The sequence below is a fragment of the Lissotriton helveticus genome, chromosome 8 (assembly GCF_964261635.1).
Source record: "Lissotriton helveticus chromosome 8, aLisHel1.1, whole genome shotgun sequence".
Lineage (NCBI taxonomy): Eukaryota > Metazoa > Chordata > Amphibia > Caudata > Salamandridae > Lissotriton > Lissotriton helveticus.
This window is the reverse complement of record NC_136069.1, coordinates 1461161648-1461179607: the sequence shown is the minus strand read 5'-3', so window position 1 is coordinate 1461179607 and position 17960 is coordinate 1461161648. Positions and strand designations below refer to the sequence as shown.

Here is a 17960-nt window from a genome sequence, read left to right as displayed (position 1 = left end):
GGTGAGCGGCGGAAAGCAGAAGGGCCCCACGCAGATCGTGGAGATGCTGGGGGGCTGCACTTCGGAGCTGGAGCTGCTCAAAGTCGGGGCTTCTCGGACCCCAAAGCACTCACCAGTGGAATACTCGGTGGGCTTGCTGTGCAGAAGTCGTGCAGTCTTGGCGATGGCCGGTCCCTCGAGGTCTCGTCGCACCCACGGTTCTCAGCTGTGCTGTAGAGGTGGGTAGAGGTCAGAGGTGCCAGGGAAGCCGGGTCTCGTCGAGCTGGGCAGTCGGATTCCGGAGGAAGGACGTGCAGCAGACCGCAGTGTTCTGTAGATGGTGCCTGCGGGTGCAGGGTGACTACTCCTTAGTCACAAGGGAGAAATCTTAGGAAGAAGTCTTGAGTTCCTTTCGCAGAAAGTAGTTTCAGGATTCAAAGATGATCTGATTTGGAAGGGGGCCAGTCTCTACCTTTATCCTGTAAAAAGGGGCTGGCACGCGACTAAGTCCTGCCCTATGGGTGGGACTAGGAGGGGGGTGGTTACACCCACTTCCTTGGCGGGCTTTTCCCCAGCACAGGGTCTGGAATGACCCTGGAACTGGTTCAAGCCGGCCTATGCATAGTGAGCACCGGGGTGCTACTTGCAGTCACCTTCCTCTAAAGCCCTGCCTACCTACAATACACAAAACCCTGTCTGGGACGGTGCTGGCACCGCCCCTGGCAGGAAACCCTTTGTCCTTATCTCCTGCTCTGGGAGGACTCCCAGCAGCAGGAGGGCAGACTTGTGTCTCGGTGGCAGCATCCATTTTGTGGATGCTAAGGCTCTGTCTGACGTTTAACCGGGTTATAGGTTACAGGCATGTCGTGTCCCTCTAGAAGGGTGGGATGCTAACCCCGTCGCCAGAATTGGCGAGGGGTTAGTATTCCAAGTCGTATGACACCTTACTCGACATGTTTTGATAAAGCGATACCAGAGTTGGCACATAACCGCGAGGATTATAATGCACTTAAGAGTATATGGTATGCGATATCATGGAAACGGCTAAGGGATAGATCCCGAAAGCCGCAGACAGGCTCGGCTCATGCCAGAGCACCATCTCACACGATTCCAAGCACTCTGCCTTCAGGATTGTTAAGGCCTGCCATAGGAGTGACTGATAGGAGATCTGTGTGTCCATTTTAGGGTTAGATATAGGTATACTATATCTAAAGCAAAGGGTGAGTACACCACCTTGCCCCAGCTGTCGTGCAGCCAGTTGTGTCAGTTTTAGGTAGTCAATCCAGGGGTGGCACAATACGTGCTTCAGCCCCTGGGAGACTTCTGGGTGCACCTCAGCCCTGGGTACAGGGACTTGGAGAGGGCCCAGTGCCAATTCAGTACCTGGGTACAATTTGGATAGAGAGAACAGCTAGGCTGTGGGTCTGATTAGCAGGCCCACAGCCAGGGAAAGTCGTAAACCAGTGCAGCAAAAAGCAAAAATCTGGGTGATCATAGGATTGCAGACCCTACTCTCCTACAACCGTGATTCGTATTCAAATCTATACTCATCATTAATATTATGGTTTGGTTACATCGCCATATTTGAACTGATCTTGACGCCATCATTGTACTGCAATAAATTCTGATGTTTTGTATGCAGATCTCCACTCATCTACAAAATTTATTGATCTGCTTTGTATAGACAGCAGCTTACTTTCGACTAACCCGGTGAACATACAAGATATCTTGATGAAGTCCTTGTGTGGGACGAAACACGTGTTGGCGCTGTATATGCTGGGAAAATCCATTTTATGAAACTTGAATATCAATAAAGAAAATTTTTGAAGATACTCAAAGTGGACTTTACTTGAATTCATCTTGGAATGTTTGGACCCTCTTTATATATTGGAACATTGTCTGTTCTCTTGACTTCAATCTCTATGCAGGCGTGTGGAAATATTGCAAAAATCTACTTGGCCAGGGGACAAAATGTTACACAAATCTACTTGTCCTGGGAAGTTAACTGCTTGCCCCACCTACTCCGTTATCACTGTTAGGTCTGCACGTAGAGACCCTGCACTGCAATCAGTGCAACATACTGTGCAATATATATTTCAAGTGCAAGTCCAATTATGCAGTGCATGGTCATGCACTCTTAAATGCAACTGTTGTTCTCGCTGGCTGTACAGCATGTGTGCAGATGTGTCAGTGTGCACTGCACCCAATTATCAGATATTTTGCATGTAACACTTTTTCATATCTAGAGAAATAGTACCTAAAGGCAGAGGGCAGACTGCATTTCTTGAAGTGTTTTGGCACAGTCCAGACTGTGTCGAAATATGAACCTGTAGGACAGAAGGGTGTTCTCTATCATAGGGCCAACTCATAGCTGTCCAGCTTCAAAAATCCTCAGATGTGATGCGCTGATAAACGTGTGGATGGGAATAACTGCACTTCTTGTCAGAGGCTATGAACGGTTCATGGGGCAGCAAAATCACGTAGCAGATACACTATGGTTGACTGAGGCAGTATCCACAAGTACAAATGCACAAGAGGCAGGTGTGATGTGATTATATTATTAGGCACTCACTGCTAGATCTCCACATTCTTCTCCCACACAAAGAGCATGTGCAGCACTGGCAGTAGCTGTACAGGGTTCTCTCTTGCAATTAGTAATGGCTGCAGCAGAGTAAGCTTCCCTAACATGAAGAGGAGCAGATCAGCAACGGATGTTCAAGTTTGTCTCCTTCTGATAGCAGTCACGCAGCTGAAAAGCAAGTGTTAGTCTCACAGCGAAGGGAATGAGTGTTAAGTTGAAAAGACAGTAAATCTTAAAAGTGGAGAGCTGATCATCATTGAGACGGAGACTAGTCAGCAAGTCCTGAATACTGTATTCAGAGGGCAGTGCGAGTGCTGCAGTGGTAGCAGGCACAGTGTACAAGGCTGGAGAAGGTGCAGTCTGCTCAGTGGTTGAAGTGCATTAAAAAACGTATGGGAACTGTGATGCTGAACGAAATGGTGGAGGCAGGGTCAGCGAGTCTGGGGGCAGGGTGAAAGCAGTGGCTAAAAAAACAATATTTTCTAACTTTTTGTGGCCTTTCAACTTCAGTTAACTACATGTATAATAATGGACAGCTTTAATTGAAATGAAAGTTATGTTGATCGGTGGTAAATGCAGTATCAGACATTATGAAATCTCGGTTAGTTCATGCACTGACCAAACCATGAACATTTAGCACAGCAAGCAGGAATCAATGACAGACCATCCTAGACACAGGCACCCACATGTGCAGACTGCACATGCATCCCTATGCACGGGTGGTTGTGCAAGTTTCACTGCAGTCTTCTGATGCTAGCCACAGGCAGCTGTCTTGCAGGCTACTGAACTCCACCAGAGACAACATCAAAGAGCTGGGTCAGCCCTTGACTACCTGGGGTAGAGGTGGAGGCTGTGAGATGCCTGCCCACTGTATCTCTACTGAAAAAGGTTCTGGTCACCGGAGGTGGAAGGGGTGGGTTCTGCTCACATGCAATGAAACAGCTCTGTATCTGCGGGGGCCTGTCTTGGAAGCTTTTATGCCACCTAGTAGTGACACTGAACCAGTGACAATGTGGGGTTATGACCCTGAAACCTCCAAAAATCATTTCTGTAGTCAGAATAAAAAATAATGTGCAGGGGCAAGTGCAGGCATCGAGAGGGATTTTGGGCTGGGCAGGAGGCTCGGGGGCGGCAATAGGGGGTAGAACAGGCTAAACATTCTTCATGTACCTCTAACGTAACCAAGCATTGAGTGCTCTTTGCCTAAATAGAGCTTGAGAAAATCTGATCACATCACAGGCAAACTGTGACACTTTTTGATTAGAGCCTCCATTACCGATAGGACAGTTAAGGAGGTCGAAAGTCTGCAGTGATATGTTTGTAACCTAGGTGCCATAGATAGATACGAGTATGGTAGTTTGGTGGGCTTTTGGACCTGCTACCACATACAAGGTAAAGAGACACCTGCAGCACCCCTGCTCCGATCCCACTGGGTTAGATCAGCAGGCTGAGTTTTTCTTCAGTGATCTGTTTGCAATGTGCCCGTCTCAGGCTCCAAAGCCAGTATGCTAGTTTGAAGGTTTGATGAGAGACCGAGTGTGAGACGCAGACCGAGTGTGAAACGCAGACCGAGTGTGAGACGCAGACCGAGTGTGAGACGCAGACCGAGTGTGAGACGCACACACTGAGAGACACTAGTGAGCGTGTATTAGTGTGGATTTGTTGGTATCTTTATTGCATGGTTAGTAGTTGATATAGTCTAACTTAACTCCCTGGAGCAACAGGAAATATTACAGAGAACATTTTTATAACAGCAGAAACACGCTAACTTGAGGTACTTTAGCAAAAAACGAATTGTGGGCGTGGAGTCTGTGAAGAGGTTGCGAGGACTAGTAGTTAGTCGGGTATTACTGGGTTGTGCACTCATGTGCAGTTCGTGTTGATATTTGTCAGCAGTTAGTATATGATACACACAGTCTGAGCAGCAGGGAGCAAGAGAGAGGGTCGTTTTAGAGCAGAATATAACTAAGGTGTGCAGGTTACAAGACTGAAAGGAGTACATTAACTATGATAAAGTACCGGAGTTCGGCTGCTGTGAGGCGATTAGGGACTGAGAGCTCCTGGACACACTATTACAGAGTGCTGGGGTGTTTCTTGCAAATGCTGCATGGCTCCTGTGCAGCCAACATGCAGGACATTCTGTGCCAGGTGGGTGTTAGGGGTAATTGGCCAATTTTCAATTCTATAAATTCCACCAGTTCTGTCGTAGCTTTTAAATACACACAATAGTTACAACTGACGTTAGATCACTAGTGGGAAATGCTTTTCTTTGTGGTCTCCTGGAAGAAAGCTGACCATGGGTGCCCCCGAACGCGCAACATGTAATGTACCAAAGGGAGAGGGTGCCAGGCGTCCTCGGATTGAACTGATATGGTTTGACCCATACAGTTGAACTGCAAGTAATGAGGTGCGAGAAACCTCTTAGGAGGAGCTTTGGGGAGTAAGAGACAGGGCCGAGGCGCTTGCAGCACGTGCCTGCACGAAGAACTCACGATCCAAGCAGTTATTTAATAATGTTGTTACACAGGCACATGTTCCAAAAATAGCAGGAAAGAGAGCATGAAACATGGGCGCTTCAGAGAAAAATAAGGCGAGACTAAACTGTTAACTCGTGTCACATCAGGTGCAATGTAAAGCGCCCACCAATGAATGAGTGTTTGCGATAGGTAACTGATTCTGGACACTGGAATTTCAACATCTCTTCGTCTTTATATATATTATGCAACAGCAGCTTACTGTTCACCACCTCAGTTCTCATACGGGCAAAAAGTAGACGACTTAGATTATGTACTTTGCAGGTAACGGATAGCAGCTTCTGTCGCACTCTTATAAAGGAAATTAATACAAATCACAATTCCGGCCCCCACTTTTAAAATCCACCAACTTTCACAAGCAATACGCGGTAAAACAAACATATTGCTTGTGTGCTGTAATGCTATTGTGTGGTGATACGGAGCGCAGGAATTTTTTATGTGAATGCCCCAGTACAATTCTTTAACTCCACATTTAGTATAATATGCGTCACTGCGTAGCTGAGCTCCACTTAAAAAACAGTCCGCTCCAAACCCCAAGTTAGCACGCTCTGCTTTCTCTTATGGAATCTGAACTGGGCACTCGGTAATGCCGCCTGCCGTTATTTTTACTGAAAATCGCAGAGCTCTCAGCAGGATGTTTGGATTGCTTCTTCCCTCGCGAGCAGCGAGAATAAAGTTAACTGTATTCCTACGCCCCTTATGCCACAAGCTCACTTGTCATTAGCCTGGTAACATTAATGCCAGTCTGCCTCCTCACCCCAGTTTCAGGTCGCGCCCCCATCAGCGAGATATTTGTGCTATTATCTTTTGTTAAAATGGAGACAGCTTCCGCACGGTTCTGCACGTCCACCCCATTAATCTTGAGGAAGCAAGACACCCGAATCCTGAGATTGCCGCTTGTTGACACTGAAGTTTCAGTCCCCCAGCCAATCACTGGCTAGGGCCCAGTCATGGGCTGCTAGCCAATCAGAGGCCTTCAAAAGCGTCTGCAGCTCCCCGCCAGCCTTTCTGATAGGCTGTGAGACCCAGAGTGCCCACAGCCTGTATCATGTACGCGATTTAATGTCTACTTGTCCGTAGAACAAAATAGACATTACGTCTTCTTGCCCGTGGTAAAAATCAACATGGTTCGGGCGTTGGGCGATATGATTTCCCCACCCCTGTCTATGACAGATAGAGCGTTTGTGTTGAGGGCTCCAAACGTAGGCCCAGACTGAATAACTGGTGACCGTCTGGAGTGCTGTAATTAGAATCTCAAATTCTCAATAGCCTTTGTGGCATTCACTTCTTGTGTATGCATATAGCACCTTGAGGTAGTAGGTGTCTTGAGTTTCTTTAGCACCCTCTATTTACTTATTTCATCATTTGTTGCTCCTTACATATCGTGTACTATATGCATATATTAACTGTATTATAAAGAATTGTGCGGACGTTTCCTTTGGGAGCACTACTACCTAAATTTTGTTTACCAGTATTCTTCCCTCAACCAGACTCAGTGGCAGAAAGAGTGCTACGTACTCTTGATGTTAAAAGAGCATTGCTCAATTACACCAAAAGAACAAAACCCTTTAGGAAAACCAAACAACTTTTTGTAGCTTTCTCCCCACCTCATAAAGGCAATCCTATATCTAAAACAGGAATTGCAAGGTGGATTGTAAAATGCATACAAATATGCTACCTTAAAGCCAAGCGCACATTAACAATTCCCCATAGGGCTCATTCCACAAGCAAACTATAGGGGCATCTATGGCATTCTTAGGGAATATTCCCCTAGATGACATATGTAGAGCAGCAACTTGGGCCACTCCACACACCTTCACAAAACACTATTGTGTAGATGTGCAAGCAAAACAACAAGCTAGTGTGGGCCAGGCTGTATTATGAACACTTTTTCAAATTACTACAACAGATACAGGTAGCCACCGTTAAGGAGGATACTGCTATATAGTCTATGCAAAGTGTACAATCTGCAGCTCATATGCCTCGACGGAATATGCTACTTACCAGTATGCATCTGTTCTTGGCATTTAGAGCTGCAGTGTTGTACACACCCACCCTCCTCCCTGGATACCTCTATCTGATCCAGTATTATCTTAATTAGATACATCACGCATGGACACTACTCTACTCCTCACTACTCCATCTAACACTACTGGTAAAACAATCTAACGATGGAGCCGAAGCGCATGCGCACTGTACACCAAAGGAGGAGTCACCTGTCTCGTGACTACAAGACTTCTTCGAAGACAAAAACAACATGCAATCATCCGAGCCCAACACGAGATGGCGATCTAGCCCAACACCAGATGGCGATCTATGCAAAGTGTACAACTCAGCAGCTTTACATGCTAAGAACAGATGCATACTGGTAAGTAGCATTTTCCATAAGTATTGCATACTTTTTATGCTCTTTCTCTCTCTCTATATGAGAGAGAGAGAGCGAGAAAGAGCATAAAAAAGTATATACACACACACACATTTAATATGCTCTCCGGGGTCCCCGCATGTAGGCAGCAATATTCAGTGCTTAGGACTTTGAGGATTCTCTTAAAAGAGAACTAGGATTACAGGTAAGTAACGTATCCTTCTCTAGCATTGTATCACTTTAGAGTGAGGTGTTTGACTTAGTGAAACATTCCATGATGGAGAAAGTGGTCCTGTGAAGTTTTCTCTGCTTTCTTTGTGTTTTTTAGATTGCCTGGGCATTGAATAAAGGAGTTAAATCTCAATACAAAGAATTTTGGAATGTAGAACGAGGTGTTACCCACATACCATGGGATAAATTCAAGAAAGAGGATCTTGAAAGTATTTCTCAAGGAGGATTGCTGGACAGTGATACACTTCGCCCAGGTAATATATTAATTAACTTTGGTTGCAGGCCACCAAGACCAGGTTCTTGCTGGTAAAGTTGGCAACGTTTATTCCCTGAGTACATTCCTATGTATCATTCTGGCAGGGATAGAAAGATTAAAGCCCACCAGGAGCATTGATGGTATTTCTCTCCGCTTCCTAAAATGGCAGATGCCGTAAATAACAACAAGAGAGCCCCAAGATACAGATCACTGATTGAATTATGCTCGCTGGAAGTGCATTACTGAACATCTCCGCTCATTGCTATCAAGAGGAAACAATACCAGCTTCCAATTTCAACTCCTCTCCACCACATAAGGTGGCAACATTCTGCAAACATTCTATTATCCTTTACCCCAGTATCCAAGTTTAACCCCTCCCCTGTGGGGCTAATTCCCCTGCTGTGCTGGGGGAGGGGGGCGCGCGCAGCGCCGCGGTGCTCGTGACCAGCTCGACTCGTCATGCAGCACGGTGGCGCGGTGCTCATGACGAGCTGAGCTAGTCATGACCACGCCCATTCCAATGGAACGCCCAGCACAGCAGGGGAATTATCTCCGCGTGGGCGCGGCGCAAAGGTCATGACGAGCTCAGCTCGTCATGAGCACAGCGTGACCGTGCCGCATGACGAGCTGAGCTCGTCATGAGCACACAACAGGTTAATGATAATGCAGACTTAAAAATACAGTGAAAACTCCAAACTTGCCTACTGAGTTGAAACAGTCATGCTACTAACACGACCGATCTGGTCTCACATTAATACAACACAATTACACTCTCCTGTACCACACCACTTGTGTATAACTGTAGAAATATACTGAAAGCAATCTCAACTAAACCACTAAAGCCACTTGCTTCCTTATCAGATGTGCACTGAAATGGAAGGTAAAATGGCCTCAAAACACTGCATCTGTTTGCACCTCTTGTCAGTGAAGCACTCTGTTCACAGCGTCATTAGCTTGGATGGTACTATACCTAGGGACATCCAGTGTAGGCACAGCTGCCAATCTAAATGCATGAAACAGAAAATCATCTCAAATATTCAGAATTAATGGACACCCCTGTAAGACAACTAGCATTTATATAACTCAATTTCCCATGTGCACCCAGTAGTGCGTTTAATCTAATGCAGCTGTCATACACACATTTTATGATTGATACTTCTAAGGCAGGATTCCTCTCCTTTGGAAAACCCTCCAGGCGCCTGACTACATGTGTAAATTTGTACTGTCAAACTCCTGTGACCCGGTAGATGGGGCCCTCCGGCTGCTTTATCCCGCTGCTGATAATGGTGAAGATCCATATATCGGTGCCATCTATGTATGCTGGCATTACTTGGTTTCTTTCTGAAAGAGATCATAGTTCTAGTTAAAATTACCCCCAGGCATCAAACTGGATCCAAAGATATTTTTTCTTAGCAGTACCCCTGCGCGTTGGTAGGTGGCGGTGGTCGGCTCCGTGTTTGGCGTCATGGTCGATGGGATGACGTCGCAGTGTCTAATTAGACACCACCCCTCCGCGCTGACGTCCGTTCTTTCTTTTTCAACGCCAGCCAGCACAGATCCGGAGAGAGCGTGCCCCATAGTCTTTTTTTGACTAAAGCTTTTTCGACTTTTGTCGACATCTTGCTCTAGTCCTTTGACTCCTGGTACACCTAGGGATGTCCCATTGTCGGACTGGCTTCAAGCCTTGTGACTCCTGCCACTAGCTGATGTTTGTCACGGATACGCACTTCGTGTGCCTCTGGTTCCTGGAGCTCGAACGCGACCCAAAGTCGTACTCCGACTGTCAGGCCTCGAATCCGAAGTCTTTGCGGGAGCAGTCCCGAAAGCTTCGGGCGGCCCGGCAGTTGGCTCTGCGTTGCTCGAGGTCCTGGTCTAGAGGAAGGTTTCTTGATAGGCCGCGGAGCCATCACCACTCGTCATTGAAGTCTTCACACTCCTCTGGTAAGTCGAAGCACAATAGGAAGGCGAAGAAGCATCATCACTCTAAGCCTTCTCCCCGTCTGTCGGCTGATGCGTCGTGGGAACCGGAGCTTCATTGCTCTCCTGCTCCGCATTCAGAGCCCCCTTCTGGGACGACTCTGCCCTTTCCGGGGGCTGGACCGTCCCCTGCCCAGCTACGAGCTTTCTACGAAGCGCTGCATAGCATCTTAGGGCAGCCCGACTCTGCTGGAAAGACTTCGGGCCCCGCAGACTTGGCTAGGGCCTTTGAGGCCGGCGGCTTTAGCTGAAGGTGCCAGAGGGCCCCGAGATTCTAGGCCTTTAGCCGGTTGACCTCATGGTGCCTTCCGCGGCGCAGATTCCAGTGACAATGCCCATGGAGCCGGTTGTGCCCCCAACCGCCATTGACCCCAGCCTCACTCCCAACATGGTCACAGAGCTGATCCGGCGTCGACCTGTACTTTTGTACCACTGTGCTTTCCTGGCGTTCCCTACCGTCCTGACTGTTAGTCAGTGGAGTGTGAGGAGGACTGGGAGGGGTTTGGTGACCCTCTAGCATACAAACTTGAGGAGCCGTACTGGCGAGAGAAGTTGGGTGAGGCCAGTGGTCTGGATACCTCACCACACCTTGGTATGCTTTCTCCCCCTACTGTGCTACGGAGGAGGGCGCCTCCTACACTGTGCCACTGTAGGAAACTCAGCCGCCCTACGCAACACCAGTCCATGCTAACCTCCTGAATGAATTGCTTCAGCTGGCAGCAACCTCTTCTGAGCCCCTCGTGCCTTTTAATGAGGCCCTCACTGACATCCTTCAGGGCACTTGGTACCAGCCCAGCACAGGGGCACCTGTGGATGGGATGATTTCCCGACACCACCGCCTGGCCTCGGGCGACCCACTTTTCCTCTCCCAACACCCTACCCCCGAGAGCTTGGTGGTCCAAAAGGCACATTCCCTACTGCTCACCCAGGTATGGAATCCAAGAAGTTGGCCCATTTTAGGAAGAGGTTTTCTTCCGCCAGCTTAGGGCTGCGCTCGGTGAACACCGCATGTCAGTTGGGCTGTTACACATATTCTGTAGGAGACGGTTGCACAACTGCTGCCACAGTGCCAGGACCGTGCTCACCCACGCTGTCGCAGAGGGTAGAGACACAGCAAACTTAGCCATCCGGTGTGGGTTGGATAGCGCCAACTCGCTGGGTATAACGATTTTAGTGCTGGTAAAAGCATGATTGTCAATACTGCTAGACATCGTCTTAGTCCTGGCCGTAATATTGAAAGAAACTCCTTGAGGAGTAAACACTCTACCTGTAATATCCAAGGCTTTGACGTCCGATGACCGCCGACATGCCGCAAGACAGAACAGCATAGCTAACTTGGCTGAAAGTTGTTTCCTGTATAATAATTCATTCTGAGGCCAACTATTGAACAAGGCAAGAACCAGAGAAACATCCCATAAGGAGGTGTATTTGGGCTTAGGCGGATTCGCCAACCTGATCCCCTTTAAAAGCTTACAAACAAGGGGATGCATGCCAACAGGCTTACCCTCAATCTGAGAATGACCCGCCGAAATCGCGGAACGGAAATTGTTAACTGACCGATAAGCCAAACCCTCGGAAGCTTTCATGGAAAGGAAATTCACAATGCAGGGTAATCGTGCCCCCACGGGAACCACGCATTGTTCCATGCACCAACGAACCCAACCCTTTCAGGCTGAAGCGCACCGTTTCCTCGTGGAAGGGGCCCAGGCTTGATCGATAAAGGCTGAAGCCTGCTCTGAAAACTCCGGCATTTGCCAAAGTTTCCTGAAAGTCTCCAGGCCATCAGGGACAGACGTCCCGAAATCACCATTGGATGAGTCTCTCCCTGAGGGCCCTGGAGTAATTCCGGGATCCTCCTGGGAAGATCGCAACTGATCTCCAGAAGGCTCGGGAAGCAAGGTTGCGATTTCCAGAGGGGGGGGTCACTAGGATCGTCTCCGGCCTCTGACGCACTATCCGTGAGTATACTCGCGGAATCAATATGAATGGGGGAAACTCATAATTCCGGGACTAAGACCAGTCCTGCGTGACTGCATCAGTCGCCAGAGCCGACGGATCCGGCCTCCAACTGAAGAACTGAGACATCTGCCGATTCAACCTGGATGCAAAGAGGTCGATCTGGCAAGACCCCCATATCCTCTGCAACCAATGAACCACTCGCGGTTGGAGTTGCCAATCGCTGTAGTCCCTGAGGTGGCGCGAATACCAATCCGCCACTACATTAGACTGACCCGGTATGTACTCGGCTACAACTGATATCTGACGACTCAGGCAGTAGTGCCAGAAGTCTTTCGCTATCTCTACTAACATGGAGGATCTTGTACCCCCCAGTTTGTTGATATAGCGCACCGCTGAGATGTTGTCCATCCTCAACAGTATGCAACATGACACGTTCTTGGGTGACAGAGTCTTGATCGCAAACGATCCGGCCAGAAGTTCTAAACAGTTTATGTGGAGATCCAGTTCTTGCAGGGACCATCGCCCTCCTGTAGAAACATCGCCGCAGCGTGCACCCCAGCCCCAGCGGCTGGCGTCGGGCTCTATGACCACCTCTGGAACGGAACCGAAAATGGCTCGACCGTTCCAAGCTTCCACGTGGCCTAGCCACCACTGAAGCTCTTGCCGCACCTCCGTGGACAGAGGAATCAGGTCCGTGTATGAGAGACCCTGCTGTAAATGCTGGATCTTCAATCTCTGCAGGGCCCGATAATGCAGAGGGCCCGGAAAGATCGCCTGAATGGACGACGCCAGAAGACGACGCCAGAAGACCCACTATCCTGGCCACCTGTCGAAGCGAGACAGACTGTTTGGACAGAAGTGCACGTAACTCCTTCTGGATATCGCGTAACTTGGACCTGGGAAGGCTTAACTGAGCCGTGTTGGAATCGATCACAAACCCCAGGAAATCTATCTTCTGGGTTGGACAGAGGACGGACTTGGTCTCGTTGACCACAAATCTGAGATTTTGTAGCGTAACAATGGTCGTGTGCAGGTGCACACTCGCCATGTCTCGTGACTGAGCCATGATCAGTATATCGTCCAGATACACTATCATGCGAATCCCCTGCTCCCTGAGGTAGACCACCACAGGCTTCAACACCTTGGTGACGCACCAAGGAGCTGACGAAAGACCGAAAGGAAGGACCAAATATTCGTACCACCGGTCTCTCCACTGGAACTGCAAGAACCTCCGATGTGGAGGAAAAATCGGCACAGAGAGATAGGCGTCCTTCAAGTCCAGGCGGACCATCCAGTCCCCCTGCTTCAGAAGATCCGCTAAAAGATGAATGCCCTCCATCTTGAAGTGCTTGTAAACCATGTAACCATTGAATTCCTTCAAGTTGAGTACCAACCTGTAACCGCCACCTTTCTTCTGGACTAGAAAAACATTGCTGCAGAAGCCGCGAGGGCCCTCGTCGCAACGAGCTATCGCATGCTTCTGCAGCAATTCTCCTATTTCGGAATCTATAAAAGTGCATTCTGTTAGGGGAAAAGACAGCTGTCTGGGGTACCTGACCTGAACGGGAACCTGAAAGAAATCGAGATGAAAACCCTGTACAGTTTCTAAAATCCATGCATCCTGAGACAATTGAACACAATTTTGAAAGAAATGACGAATACGACCCCCGAGAGGGAGTGGAAATATATCCGGAGCACTCACCTGAAGATTCTGTGGCTTGGAAACCACCACGATATGTTCCCCTGTTGAATTTCCGCTTATTGAAACGCTGCCTGGTAGGGTAGAATGTTCCCCCTCGGGTGGAATCCCAATCGCCTCTACCACGGCCAAAGTCTCCTCTCTGGGGACCGTGGAATTGCTGGCGGCCAAACGAGCATCCCCGGCCTCGTTGGCCCTGTTAAAAACACCAGATTGGAGAGCACGCTTAATGCCTGACTGGGCTTTATCTAAGGTGGTAAAGGTACCCACGTATTTCGCAACATCCTTTATGAAACGCTCAGCGAACAAATTGCCATCAGCAAGGGGCCCTGGTTCAGCTGCCACAAGTTCGGTGAGGTTAGAGTCCGTTCTCATGAGGAGGGACTTCCGGCGCTCAGTTGAAATAGCGCAGTTGGCATTGCCCAAGAGGCAGATAGCCCTCTGGGTCCAGCCGGCCAGCACGTGAGGATCCATTGCTGCCCCCGATTCCTGCGCATCCAACGTGATTTCCAAAATCTTGGCTAGGGGCCCAACTACGTCCAGGAGTTTGTCCTGACACCCTCTCCAAGCACGGTCAATACCCTTCTTAGGGTCCTTTGCAAATTTCTGGAGAAAGGTCAGCATACTGGAGTCAATGTCTGGGGTTTCTGCTACCTTGTCCGTAATATCAGGCCTGGGACACTCTGACCTGAGTCTATTCCTGACTTCCTTGTCAAAACTTCTTCTAAGATTGTCATGAATATAAAGGGCGACCTCAGGCGCCGGGAGCCAATCGGAAGATCTAGGGTGCACAATGTCCGCGGGATCGAATGTAAAAGGAGTGGACACTTGCGGGGAAGGCTCCACATTCTTAGACTTCCTAGCCTTCTTCCTCGGAGGGAACTCATCCGAGGTACCAGTGGTGGTAGTGTCAGTATCGTGTCTGTATCCGGGACCCCGGATTTACCGGAATCTGGAGCCGGTAGAGACTGCAATGAATAAGTGTAAGGCCAAGAATCTGACTGCGATCCTGCAGGTTCCCCATCCTTCTTGGGCTTTGGGTTTTTTGTGAACCCATGGCGCTTGGCGAACTTTTCTAATTGCATCGTGATAGGCTTTAGTGCAGTTGCCAAGGCTTGTTGGACAGTTCCAGGAACCGTCTTTTCCAGGGCCTTGTTAACAGAGTCCTGAACTGAAGCATCCAGGGCCTCCACAATCTTATCTTCAACAGAGGTGGGGGCCACCTCCTCTCCTTGAACCTCATCCTCCTCATAGGTCACCCAGTCCTCCATGGTAGCACCAAACTTGTACATGGGCATGTCCAACAACAGGGTAGAAACCAGGGAGGAGTATAGGGGGGAGCCAACCCACAGCACAACAAAAAAATCACCAGGTACCTTGCTCCTCAGCCTAGGCTGTATCAGAATTATTGCAGCCCACAGGGCGTAAAATGGAGCCAACAAAGCATAAAAAGTACAGGGGAGGTGTGCACCCTCCAGGCCCAGCATCTCTCACAGCCTGCGTGGCGTAGAACAACTGCTCGGGGAACAATCCGGTGAGAAATGCAAAGAAAAACGAAGGAAACGGGCAGTAACAACGTGCGTAGCCCAATCCTACTAGAAACAAGCCCAATTGGGCTACGCAAGTTGCAACTATAGGGAAATCGAAAGGGAAAGGCTCCGAGCGTCCTCGGCCAATGAGGGAGGCCTCCACGCTCACACTGAGTAAGAACAACCCCCGCCGTCGGCGGGTCGGTACCGGTGAAGTCAAAAGGAGGACAAGAAACACGCAGCGACCGCTGCAACCCAGTCCCGCCCGGCGGGAAGGAACACAATGCCGCCGAAGCTCAGGCGCGCTGTCCTTGATCACGGAGGCACGTCTGAGGTAAGCGCGATGCTCGCGTTAGGCCAAATAGACTCGCGGCAGCCCGCGCACCTCCCCACTAACAGCGGGACGCGCGGGAGACACAAAATGAGGCAATGACAAGCAGCAATTTCCAAATACTGAAAGCACAGCAATAACGGAACGCGCACAAGCGCTATAAACACTGAACAAGATATCAAAATAGCAGTAACATACTATATGACAGAAAAACTATAACATGAGCAATAAGGCACTTAACTGGCTGCGTGAGCAGCAAAGAAAGAGGACTATATCCGGTGTTGCCTAGTTCTTATGGGCCATGACAAGAAGTGATGTATGTTTGCATCATGGGAAATGTAGTTTGTTTTACATGTACAACGATTTTCATTGGCTGCTGTGTGTAGCATTAAAAGAAAGAGAAGCATAATACGAAGCCTCTGGTCCTGTAATAGAATCTAAAGCACTGCATGCCACAGATTCTCACAGGTAAGTAAAAATGTTCCTGTTGGACAGGCCGCATGTTCGAGCTGTACCCCCTCCCCGCAATGGGACCAGGACCCTGGCTCTCCCTGCATCCCCAGCCAGAGTCCACCAACGACCACCCGAAGTACCCTGCAATCCCTCCACTACAAAACACCAGCTCCGGACCCAGCTGGCCCGGGTCACCATCTACCCCACGACATCGACCCGGCCGCCATCTTGGGGCACTGCAGCACGAGGCCGCGTGGCCTCAACTCGACCCTCGCCCTGGGCCCGGCCGGGCCCGACATCGAGGCACCAACCTCCCCCCAGGAGGCAGAGTGACCACTTGGCGAGTCAATGGGAGAAGGAATCGTCAACGGCTCTCCTCCGCCAGGTGTCGATCACCCCAGGCCGCCTGGGCGCTGGCTCCACCCCCCTGCTGGGTGTCTGGACTCCCTCATCCCGGACCTCCCGGCCCCCAGGCGCGAGGGTCCGGACATCAAAGGGGACCAGACCTATAACTGGGGCAGGACCAGACCAGGAAGGCAGTTGTATCCTGGAGTCGAGAGACCCGAGAAGAACTCATCCGTGACTTGGCCTGCTGGCGCTGCCGCGGCCCTCTGCCTCGTGAAACCATCGTCTTGGCCTGCTGGCGCTGCCGCGGCCCTCTGCCTCGTGAAACCATCGTCTTGGCCTGCTGGCGCTGCCGCGGCCCTCTGCCTCGTGAAACCATCGTCTTGGCCTGCTGGCGCTGCCGCGGCCCTCTGCCTCGTGAAACCATCGTCTTGGCCTGCTGGCGCTGCCGCGGCCCTCTGCCTCGTGAAACCATCGTCTTGGCCTGCTGGCGCTGCCGCGGCCCTCCGCCTCGTGAAACCATCGTCTTGGCCTGCTGGCGCTGCCGCGGCCCTCTGCTTTGAGAGACTATCATCTTGGCCTGCTGGCGCCGCCGCGGCCCGATCCACAGACACTCCAGCTCGAGGATTGTGAGCTCGCCTTTTACCACAACCTGTACCGATCCGGTACCAAGACTGTCCCGCTACCCCCTTTCCCTACAGAGACTAGAAGTGAGAGGACCCCCGGGTCCAAGTTATCCTGTATCGCTGATATCCTTGCCTTAAGAACCTTATATAAAGCCTTGAACTCGACTTGGTGTGGTGCCTGTTTGTGGGGAGGGAGGGTACTTGTCTGTACGATCGCCGGAGACGGTCCCCCTCGGGGATCTCTCCCTCGGTATCCGGCCGACCCTCAGGGTCCCCGTCTAACATTGGTGGCCAGCGACGGGATCCGAACCTACGCATAATCGTACAGAAAGTCACTCGCCCCACCACACACAACAACCATGTCAATAGAGAGCGGAACAACGGAAAAATTTCAGATGGAAAAATTGGAAGACTACAACCACCGGGAACTGAAGCAATATTGCATAGAACTTGGACTTCCAACCACAGGTCTTAGCACAAAGGAAGACTTCAAACGAGCCCTAGAAGCTTGGGCAGAAACGGGTACGGCCGTACCCCGAACACAAACAACCGAAACGAGCCCCGCACCAACTAAAGAAAGAGCGGATCTCTCCCTGGAAGAGATCCGAGAAAGAGAAAAAACCAGACTCCACGAATTAGAACTTGCCCGACTTCGCTTGGATGGGGAACTCAAGCTGGCAGAACAAAAAATAACCCTGGAACACTTACGGCTCAGAGAAGAGCGGGAAGACAAGCAAAGACAGAGGGAGCTAGAGGAAAAGAGACTAGAATACGAACATGAGCGCAATCTCAAAGCACTGGAGATTCAGAAACAGAATAAAGACCTCGGGCTCCCCGAACGACCGACCCCGTCTGCCTCGACCGAACCCAAGGTTCACATCCCCAAAGATGTCATCCGGGAATACCACAAGAACGATGATATCCAGCAGTGGTTTAAAGCCTATGAGGTGGCAATGACCTCCCACCGGATTCCCCGAAGCGATTGGGGAGCCGGATTATGGGGGAGGTTTGTCAACGAAGGGCGGGACGCCCTGCTGCAACTCCCGGACCAGCTGATGACCTCCTACGACCACATGAAGGCCGCCCTCCTCACTC

General features: G+C 50.0%; 1 protein-coding gene across 1 annotated transcript in view; it reads left to right on the top strand.

The window, feature by feature from the left end:
* Positions 1 to 17960, top strand: part of SCAF4 (SR-related CTD associated factor 4) — a 1013644-nt gene that overhangs the window by 625193 nt on the left and 370491 nt on the right. Inside the window, exon 18 of the mRNA XM_078658400.1 lies at positions 7788 to 7944. Coding sequence (XP_078514526.1) covers positions 7788 to 7944 — 157 coding nt within the window. The remainder of the gene's footprint in view (positions 1 to 7787; positions 7945 to 17960) is intronic.